The following is a 10,453-nucleotide window of genomic DNA, read 5'->3' as shown; positions in this document are numbered from 1 at the left end:
CTTCTGATGTATCTTGATTTCAGCTGTGGTCATTACATAACAACAAGACCAAGAGTACTACAGGTAACATTTAAAGAGGCATTACCGGGGCGCCTGGCGGCTCAGTCGGTGAAGCAACGGACTCTTGGTTTCCGCTGTCATGATCTCAGGGTCATGAGATCGAACCCCACGACGGGCTCCATGCTCAGCACAGAGTCTGCTTGGGACTCTCTCTCTCTCTCTCCCTCTGCCCCTCCCCCCTGCTCTCTTTCTAAAACAAATACATCTTTTTTAAAAAATAAAGAGGCATTACCATGTGCCGGGCACTGTTCTAACAGCTTCATACACCTAAATCTTGTTTAATCTGCTGACCTTGTCTTATTTTCTTCTAACTTTCATCTATACTTCGCATGCGAGGAAACCCAAGATTCCTTAGGTGAGGTCACATGGCTAGTCAGTGGTATGACTGGAATTTGAACCCAGTGCCATGGTTCTTAATTCCAATTACCCTGTCTCACATGAACCCCTGAGCTTCATGTAGAAGTAGGAAAGTTCTCTGTCAGCTGTTTCATTTACATATGTGACAGGCTGGAGGGGGTGAGTGGCTCCTGGTGCTCTAGCCCTGTTGCTGGAGACACAGCTAATCACATACAGATGACAGATCCTTATATGATGACGCCACCCACCCACCCATCCATCCACCCATCCATCCATCCATCTACCCACCCATCCATCCATCCACCCATCCATCCACCCATCCATCCACCCACCCATCCATCCACCCACCCATCCATCCACCCACCCATCCATCCACCCACCCACCCATCCATGCATCCTTCCATCCATCCTTCCATCCATCCATCCATCCATCCATCCATCCATCCATCCATCCATCCACCTACCCGTCCACCCATCCGTCCACCCACCCGTCCATCCATCCATCCACCCACCCATCCACCCATCCATTCATCCACCCACCCATCCATCCATCCTTCCACCCACCCATCCATCCAACCACCCATGCATCCATCCATCCATCCATCCATTCATCCATCCATCCATCCATCCATCCTTCCATCCATCCATCCATCCTTCCATCCATCCATCCATCCACCCACCCATGCATCCATCCTTCCATCCATCCATCCATCCAGCCAGCCAGCCAGCCATCCACCCACCCATCCATCCATCCTAAGTCAGTTTCCTCAGAAGCTGAGTCCAAGACAGGATTCTTGTGCAAGTGGGGTGATTTACTGAGGGCATGCTCTCAGGAGAAACCTGTAAGGTAGCAAGGGAAACAGGCCAGACCAAGGTATGAAGCTAAGCAAAGAGGTGTTCTAGACATCTGCCTAAGCCTGATCCCATGTGGAGCTCTGGGGCATGCAACGTGCTGCCTGGGTGGTCCTGCATGGAGGCTGGAGTTGGGGAATTACATCCTTCTGGTATTACACTCTCTAGTCACTCGTCAGAGGTGGGCTTCCAGCAGACAAAGAGGAGAAGGAGACAGATGTGAGCATGTAGCAGCCAACCATCTGGCTTAGCTGGGGGTTGGGAGATGGGGCCAGGAGGGGATCTGGGTGGGGTACCAGCATCTGCCACAACCTCCATCCATCCATTATGGACTCATTTGTCCATAAACACTAATCGAGCACCTGTTAGTTCAGGGAGCAGAGGAAACAAAGACGAGAGACAAAGCCCCCATCCTCCAGGAGCTCCAGTCCAGTTGGAGGGGTTTGGAAAAGGCCAGGTATTATATCCCACTCAAGATCAAACCTGGTAGATTACAGACCCATAAAGTGCTATGCGGGTTTGGAGGAGGGCGCAAGCCCTTGGAGCCGAGGAGGAGTCAGCCAGGGGAGGCTTCTGTTGCTAGTGGCCCTTGGACCCCAAGGGGCCTAGGTGGGGCTCGGCCACCTGGGACGGCAAGCAGAGCACTCTGCAGAGGTCCCAGCCTGAAAAGCATCTAGAAGCAGGAGAGGACACACTGCATTTGCGTGTGGACCTGGGCCTGGAGCTCTTGCTCCAGGCGGCTTCATCTGGTCCTTAGCTCAAGAGACATTCATGGGGTCCCTTCTTGGTCCTGGGTACTGCTTTGGATGCAGAGATGCAACTGAGTCCAAGACGGTCATGGGCCCTGCCCGAGAGGACTGCCCAGCCTGGTTTGGGAGAGTGACATAGCGCTGGACAGTGCAGGCCCCAAACTCCGTGAGAGGTCCTACCAGGGGTGGGGGCGGTGGGGGGCTTTGGGTTTTAAGAAGTAGAGCCACGTGGACAGAAAGATCAACACTGCCCTTCAAGAGAGGCCACCCTGGCTGCAGCTTGGACAGTGTGTCAGACAGGGTGAGACTTGGCCAGGGGGCCTGGCGACTGGCAGTGGCAAGGGGGACCCGCCCCACCACGGACCCCAAATCCCCACCCCCAACACCTGTGGCTTCGGCCCAAACACCATCCCTAGGGGCTTCCTGGCTTTGGCTTCTCCGCAGATCTCAAACCACGCTCAGAAGAGAGCGGTGGCCTTGGTCAGGAAGATTTGGAAGGTCCAAGAGCAAGAAGGAGGGTGGGGCGTGGTTGAGACCCTCCCGAGCCAGTTCAGGGGGTCAGACGCTGGGGCAGGGGCGGAGCGCCAGAGCCGGAGATGCTGAGGAACAGGAGGGAGCATGGGGCGGTGGGGCAGGCCCCTGCTAGCACATAGGGGTCTGGCCTTTGCAGCGGGGCCTCCAGTAGTAACGCAGGTGCTTTTGGTAGGTGTCCAGGTTCTGTTTCAGGCAGAGGACCACCTTCTTGTCACAGGTGCACAGCTGCTGCTCACACCAGCTCCCCTTGTCGGCTGCGGGTGGAGGAGAAGGGGGCTCAGTGTCCGTCCCCTGCCAACGCAGAGCCCAGGGCGGCCTTAGGGTCCCAGAGGGAGTTTCTGAAGGCAGCCCCGTCCTTGCTCAACTTTCGAATACCCTTCCCAGCTGCTTGGACTCTAGCTGCATGACCCTGGGCATGAATCGTGACCTCCCTGTTTGTCTTTGCTCCTTTATTTATTCATCCATTTAATAAACAACCGAGCACCCATCCTGTGTCAGGCCCTGGGGGGACAGGACTGACCCGAATGGATGCATGCGGTTCACACTCCCGTGGGGGCAGCAGATATTCGAGAACCACAGAAATGGGGATCACAACCTGTTCCTTGTGGAAGGAAGGGATGATGCAGGGGCTACAAGACGATAAAATAGGGGGACAGTGCTCAGCGTCAAGAGCTATTTGAGCTGAGGTGGGAAGGTTCTGCTCCCCCCGTTGGAAAGCTGGGGTGGCAGAGGGGGACTGTTCCGGGCAGATGGAACAGCATGTGCAGAGACTGAGGCCGAAGGGACCTTGGTGCATCAGTTTCATTTCCTGTACTTGGGGTGAGGGTAGATGCTGCCTTGGGGCTGTCAAGACTACTGAAGAAGCAATGCACTCAGCACACAGTAGGTGCTCAATAAATGTTGGCTATTATTGTTGCCTTATTATTATTTAAAGATTTTATTTATTTATTAGAGAGAGAGAGAGAGAGAGCGAGCATGAGCGGGAGGAGGGGCAGAGGGGGAGGGGGAAGCAGACTCCCTGCTGAGCAGGGAGCCCAATGCGGGGGCTCGATCCCGGATCTCGAGATCATGACCCGAGCCGCAGGCAGACGCTTAACCGACTGAGCCACCGAGGTGCCCCTGTTGCTATTATTAAGCCTTTAATGAACAGGGACTGACGTGATAAACCCACTTGATTCCCAGCCCCGGGAGTTGCCCGCTGTCTCCAAGCATGGACCCAGGGCCAGAGGGGACCTGAGATCTAGCCCAGGCTCTGTCACCTGCAGCTGGGTGACCCTGGGCAAACATCTCTTCACTCTGGTCTCACTTTCCTTGTCTATAAAATGGAGATCGTCAGGGTGGTGCTGCTCCTGGCTAGGCCGCTCTGAGGACCGGAGCGGAAGTAAGCTGTAACAATGTTAGGTAGTCCAAGCGTTTATCGAGCACGCACTTGGCAGCAGGTAAGTGCGAGGCTCATTCTGTCTGCTCTCATTTTAGGCGAGGCTCATTCTGTCTGCTCTCATTTTAGTTCTTGAATTAACTTTAGGGGGTAGAATACTGTTATCATCCTGAGTTTACAGATGAGAATACTGATGTTCAGAGGGTGATCAAGGTCACACAGCTGGTTGATGGTGGCTCTGGGATCCAAGCTGAGGTCTGCCAGCCTTCCAAATCCTAGAGGGGTCAAAAGCCCCATTGGACCTCTCCATACTCTCAGCCCCAAATTCCTCCACAGCCCCGCTACTGTCACCGGACACACGAGAAAAACAGGGAGGTTGAGCGGCTTGTGCCTTGTCACATAGCGCATGAGGTCAGTAAGGGCCAGAACTCCCTTCCTTCACCTCTAACTCCAAACCCGAGGCCCGGGCACTCACAGCACTGGATGTCCCCGTGGGAAAATGTGTAGTCATAATGGTCCATGTAGGCACGGCATCGGTGCTGCCTCAGGTGATCATAGCAGCAGTCATGGTTCCGACAGCACCTGGAGGGAGAGAACAGGAGGAGGGACGGGCAGGGAGCACAGCTGCCCAAGGGTGGAAACCGAGTGCCGGCCTTGGAGGAGTCAAGGCCGGCAGGGTTATGGTCCCGCTAGCTAACGCCTCTTGAGTGCTTTCTATGAACCAGGCATGTGTTTTGTCTGTGAATATTCTCTCAATCTGCACTACCATCCTATGATGGGGGCACTAGGATAATTCCCATTTCACAGATGAAGAAACAGACTCAGGGAGGTCAAGCCACATGCCCAAGGTCACACAGCCTGTAAGTGGTGGGTGAGGGGAGTGCCCTCCCTCCTGGCGGATTCCTGGGGGGTGTGGTAAAGATTGAATGAGACAGTGGCAAAAAGAGGTAGGAGTTAAAAAACAAACAAACAAACAGCGTGAAATGGCAGCAGGGAGTGTGTGTGGGTGTTCTAACTAGATCAGGGGTTGGAAGTGCAAAGGGGGGGGCCTTCAGAGACTCTGCAGAACCAGCTAGAAGGCAAGCTCCAGGAGGGCCGGGACGGTACCGGGCCTCAGCAGAGTTCCCTAGCACACAGCACAAAATGAATTCACAGAATGAATACATGGGGGAACAGGAAATGGGAGAGTCCTGGGGTGGGGGCAGGACAGGACTGCCACCCGTGGCCCTGCCTGCGAAAGGATTACCAGTCTGTGGCATCTTTGGGTTGGCCTTTGCCCCCAGGTCCACAGTGACAGCCGTAGGGCCAATAGGAGATGATGGGTATCTTCCCGGTCACTTGTTTGATCATCTTGTTCAGGTTTAAGATCCCGCCCTGGGTTGGAATCACACCTGCCAGAGAGTCCAGCAACACGGAGAGGACATGAATACCAGAAGTCACAGGCCTGGCACTTGTGCCTGGTTGGACCAAACCCATGACCTTGGATAATAAAATGACTACAACCACCAAGGCTATTAAAAATATAGCGATAGTAAGTGCTTATTATGGGCCTTTTTTTTTTTTTTTAAGAGAGAGAGAGAGCACAAGCAGGGGGGAGGGGCAGAGGGAGAGGGAGAAGCAGGCTCCCCGCTGGGCAGGGACCCCGACATGGGGCTTGATCCAGGACCCCGGGATCATGACCTGAGCCGAAGGCAGACACTTAACCGACTGAGCCACCCAGGTGCCCCTATGGGTCTTTTCATGTAGTAATTTATTGACTCCATTCAACCCACGAGATAAATACTCGTTTTTTTTCCCCCAATAAATATACTTTTTATCTTGGTACATTCTAGATGTACAGAAAAGTTGCAAGGAGTTACAGAGAATTCTTATACACCCCTCACCTACTTTCCTCTGATGTTATGATCAGCTTACATAACTACCGTATACTTATGGGAACTAAGAAACTGACACTGGTACAAAAAGCACTATGTTTGATGCCCCCTTCATAGATGAGCAGCTTGAGCCTCGTACCGGGTCGCAGTGGCTGGTACACGGAGGAGCTTGGATTGAAACCCGAAGCAGTTTGATGCCATTCCCTGCCTCTGCATTGAGTTCCCATTCTGTAACAGGAAGACTCACTCTTTTCCCTGCACTCCGCGCTGCCCCTCACCTCCCTGAGAGAGAGCACTGCGTGGCTCGCCTACCTGGGAGGCAATGTGATTTAGAAATCAATGATTTTTATGGATATTTTTCATTGTAGTCATAATTGCTACTGGTTAGAATTGGTCATAAGGGCATTTTATTTTATTGGGGGAGAGGAATGCTTAACGTTGAGATAGGAGAAATAAAATATATGAAGTCGATGAATTCAGGGGAGAGCCTGGGAGGAACAGACAAGATAAGGGGACAGAACTGTGCCAGTGTACAACTTCGGGAGGCGGTTCGAGGACACAGATGGAGCTGAGTCTCAGGGAGACGTGGCCAGGTGGGGCCCTTCGAGTGACCTCATTATGGACCTCCCCTCCCATTCCCAGGTAAATGGTGTTATAATGAAAGCTCTGTGTGCAAATGAAGTAAATAGCAAAGTGGGAGTGAGCCCCAAATGGGGGGAGGGGTGGGTGGGAAGAGGGGGTTTGGGAGGGGCTCGAGCGATGGGCAGCAGCTAAAAGTGACGAGGGGTGTCTGGTACTTGCAGGTCTGTTCTGTCCCCAGTGTGTCCCTTCAATGTGCAGGAACCCACGTTGTCACTCCTGTTTGACACGGTGGCTCCAGCTGTACGGATGTTTAAGAGAACCCTTGCTAAGCCTTGAGGGGACTAATGACCCATCCCAGGCCCACTGGAAGCCCGGATTCCGTGATGAGGAAGCCGGAGGCAAGCCATGGCAAAGAGAGTTACCACCCACCTGTGCGCCAGCCAGGGACCTGAATTCAGACTCTTGCCTTTCTGGTCTACCTCATCCCTCTTTCTGCCCTAAAACTGGCCCTTTCCATGTCAGCTTCACAGTACACAAATAAACTCACACTTGAATGATGCAGTTTTCCTTTGCCAGGCAAGCAACCACATTTTAAAGTACAAATCCTTTCTAACATTACATACTTGGATGGACTGAGAAACAAAAACACCGATTTGCTAGCAACCACATTTTTACATTTGATCTGTGGAAGACTGAATGGAAACTGCCCCATCTCCCGCCCCTGTCAACAGGACCCTCTTCCCAGGTTCAAGGGAGACAATGAACATGAACGAAGGGGTTCTAAAAGTACACAGTGCTGTGTGTAAATGAAAGATTGTTATTATTTGGTCAAGGTGACAGAGGGGAGCAGGGTGAGGTGGGGAGATCCCTTTCTGTAACTTGCGTCCAAAGTACCGTAGGCATCTGCTCAGCCAGCCCCAGTGTCTGAGCCTCTAGCTGCTCATCCTCACTGCAGACCAGAGTCATGCTGCACAGCAGGGCAGCCCAGAGCTCCGTGGCTGAAGCCAGGGTTCTAGGGGCCAGCCACTGCTGCTGGCTCCTTGCAGGGGCAGAAGGGTTGAGGACTGGGGTCCAGAGCTGTTGGGGATCAGAGCAGAGGCTCAGTCTGGGAAGGACATACAGTGTCTACTCACATCCTGCCTTCCCCTCCCAGCTGTGGGTCCTGTCCCACTCACCAGCAAACACCAGCAGTGTGCACAGCAGGGGAAGCTCCATGGTCCCAGCCCAGAGCAGTGGACGTAGCTGCTGGAAATCCCCTTCCATGCAGGCGGCCTCTTATATCAGAGTAGCCCCACCAGGCCGAGCCCACCCCTGTCATTCCCAGCTCCGGCACCAGGGCACGCTCTTTCTACTTCCTGTTTCTAGCAACAGGGGAATTTTACTGTTTGTATTTTTAATACCTATTTTTTTTACTTTTTGATTGCGAAAGGAACACATTCAGTGGAGGAGATTTGAAAAATCACAGACAATAAAACAATTTAAAATTGCTTGTGAATCCAGTACACACCATTCATTTTTCTGATTGAAATATATTTGACATACAACATTGTGTAAATTTCAGGGGTACAACGTGTTGAGTGGATACATGTATATATTATACCATGACTGCCAGTATAGCAATAATTAGTGCCTCTGTCATGTCAAATAATTATAATTTCTTTTTAGTGGTTGGAATAAAGATCTAATCTCTTAGCAAGTTTGATGATTACAATGCAATATTGTTGTCTGTATTCGCCACACTGTGTATTAGATCTCTAGGACTTATTCACTACTTGTTGCAAGCTTTTGCCTTTAACAATATCTGCCCTATTTTCGCTCCTCCCTGTCTCCTGGTAACCACCATTTTACTCTCTGTTTTTATGAGTTTGGCTTTTTTTTTTTTTTTTTAATAGGCTCCATGCCTCACGTGGGCTTGAACTCCCAGCCCTGAGACTGAGAGTTGCATGCTTTACCGACTGAGCCAGTCAGGCGCCCCAAGCTTTTGGTTTTTTAGACTCCACAGATAAGTGAGATCAAAGAGTATTTGTCTTTCTCTGACTTATCTCACTTAGCATAATGTCCTCAAGGTCCATCCATGTTGTCACAAATGGCGGGATGGCCTTCTTTTCATGGCTAAATAATATTCCATCTTGATGTCTCTACCACATCTTCTTTATCCATCCATTGAGAGGCACTTGAGTTTTTTCCACCATTAACCTTTTGGTGTATGTTCTTCTGGTTCTATTGCTGTATGGACCTTTCCACACTTTTCCCTGACCAAATTAGAAAAATGTTACAAGTAGTACTTTGTAGTCTGTCTTTTCACTTACCCTTATAACTTGAACATACTTCTGTGTCATTAAGGATTCTTCTGTGGTAACAGTTTGCAAGGCACCCCCATATTCCTTTACCCATCTATGCTGTTCATCTAATGAATCCCCTATTGACAGACATATGGGTTGTTTCCAAACTTTTTTTTTTTTTTTTTTTTTTTTACTATTCTAGTCCATACAGTGGTACAGTGAGAGAAATCCTTGAGGCTAAATCTCAGAAAGTGTGTCCAGAATTATTTCGTAGGATCTATTCCTAACGTGAACTTGAACGTCACAGCACACAGGCACGATTTGAAGGCAATTGATGTGTGTTGACATCTTACTCTGCAGGTCTGCCTCAGTTTGCATAGGAGAATCCTAACGAGGCAGATGGTGTGGACTCACTCAGAGGGTGGAGGTGCTCGTGGCAGGACACACAGGCATTCTAGAGATGCGCTCCCACAGACGCTCCACTGGTAACCTTTCGGGGTTTCATGGAGGGTCCATTAGTAGTAGAGATTGGTTTTCTCCCACACTCGTTGGATGGCTCGCAAGGACATAGCCCACAGACTGGCCTCCTTGCTGCCTGCTCACCCAAAAAGTATGCCAGCAAGAGTCCCTGCGACTCGAGAGAGAGTTCTTTCTCTCGAATCTAATTTTTCCTTTGTTCCTTGACTCAGTCACCAACTGACCACCTCATCTGTGAGAAAATAACCCGCATGCAAAATAAGTAAGCAGCGAGCACAGTGTATGGCCCTGGCATAGTCTCCGACATGCGTCCCTCGTGTGTACTCTGTGGTCATTCCCTTACGCTCCTCTCGGTGAGGGACTTCAGCATACCATCTCCCAGATCTGGGCTCCTGATGGGGCACGTGGGTACCTCCCAGAGTCCCAGCTGCTCCTGATCTGGTTATCATTTGGGTAGGAGCAAAAGTAGCCAGGACCACAAGTCCTTTGTTGATTCCAGAAGGCTTTTCCCTAATGGCAAACTCATGCTACAGAGAGGCCTCAGAACTGGCTGTCCCCGACACCTCCTGAGACCCCAGGGCACATCTGAAAGGCTAGGTTTGGGGCCAGAGAGACCTGCTTCAAATTCTGGCTCCTTCTCTTACCAACGGTGGGACTCTGAGCCAATCGCTCCTCCTCCATGATCCTTGGCTTCCTCATTTGCTGGTGGGGACAATATGGGGACAATAGTCCCTCCCTCCTCCGACTGCTGTGTGGTTTAGAGGTCCCATGCATGCAGCACACTGTACCAAGTCCCACCCATGGAAAGAAAGTCGCCACAGTGACCACAGCTTGGCCTGTGTAGCATTCCGTGGAGGTGAAGAGGGTGGGAGGAGATGTTCAAACCCAGACCACCTGGGTTAAGGCTAACCTCCCTGGTGCTCCACCTGCCTCACCTGGAGCTTTGTCATGTGTAAACTGGGGACAATGACTGTACCTACTTCAAAGGCCTGTCACAGGAATTAAACAGCATGGTAGGTGAACAGGGCTTGGTCCATAGCTAGAGATCAACAGACGTTAGCTATGGATGGTTCCCATCATTATTGTCATCTTTAACGTCACCCTCACTGCTTACGATGAACAGAAAACAACTAGCCTTTTCTTCTTTGTGTTGTCAAATCTGCCTTAGACCTGTCCACTGTTCCTTTCCTCTGAAGTATATTTGTTTTACTCTAGAAATTTGATCTGGGTTTAAGAAAAAAATCTGATTCTACTTACCCCGCTCAATCTTTCCTCTATCTTAAGCATAAGGAATATATTTATCATAAG

General features: G+C 51.0%; 1 protein-coding gene across 1 annotated transcript; it reads right to left on the bottom strand.

Moving 5' to 3' along the window:
* Positions 1-2,420: 2,420 nt before the first annotated feature.
* On the bottom strand, positions 2,421-7,649 carry LOC114213395 (group IID secretory phospholipase A2-like). The gene is made up of 4 exons (XM_028108608.2): positions 7,562-7,649; positions 5,177-5,321; positions 4,406-4,512; positions 2,421-2,806 (listed from the first exon to the last, which is right to left on the bottom strand). Exons 1-4 carry the CDS (start codon positions 7,647-7,649, stop codon positions 2,661-2,663), a joined length of 486 nt encoding a protein of 161 aa, XP_027964409.2. The 3' UTR covers positions 2,421-2,660.
* Positions 7,650-10,453: the final 2,804 nt, after the last annotated feature.

The sequence above is a fragment of the Eumetopias jubatus genome, unplaced genomic scaffold (assembly GCF_037043125.1).
Source record: "Eumetopias jubatus isolate StellerSeaLion01/CBP00866 unplaced genomic scaffold, mEumJub1_p1.0 scaffold_4, whole genome shotgun sequence".
Lineage (NCBI taxonomy): Eukaryota > Metazoa > Chordata > Mammalia > Carnivora > Otariidae > Eumetopias > Eumetopias jubatus.
The sequence above is the reverse complement of the archived record's forward strand: the minus strand, read 5'-3'. Positions and strand labels throughout refer to the sequence as shown.

Excerpts from the sequence above, each read along its gene's own strand:
- LOC114213395 (XM_028108608.2), bottom strand. The coding sequence starts at position 7,649 with ATGGAAGGGGATTTCCAGCAGCTACGTCCACTGCTCTGGGCTGGGACC. Across the intron at positions 5,322-7,561 it reads CACACTGCTGGTGTTTGCTG|GTGTGATTCCAACCCAGGGC; the intron begins GTGAGTGGGACA and ends ACTCTCTGGCAG. Across the intron at positions 4,513-5,176 it reads CCCAAAGATGCCACAGACTG|GTGCTGTCGGAACCATGACT; the intron begins GTAATCCTTTCG and ends CTCTCCCTCCAG.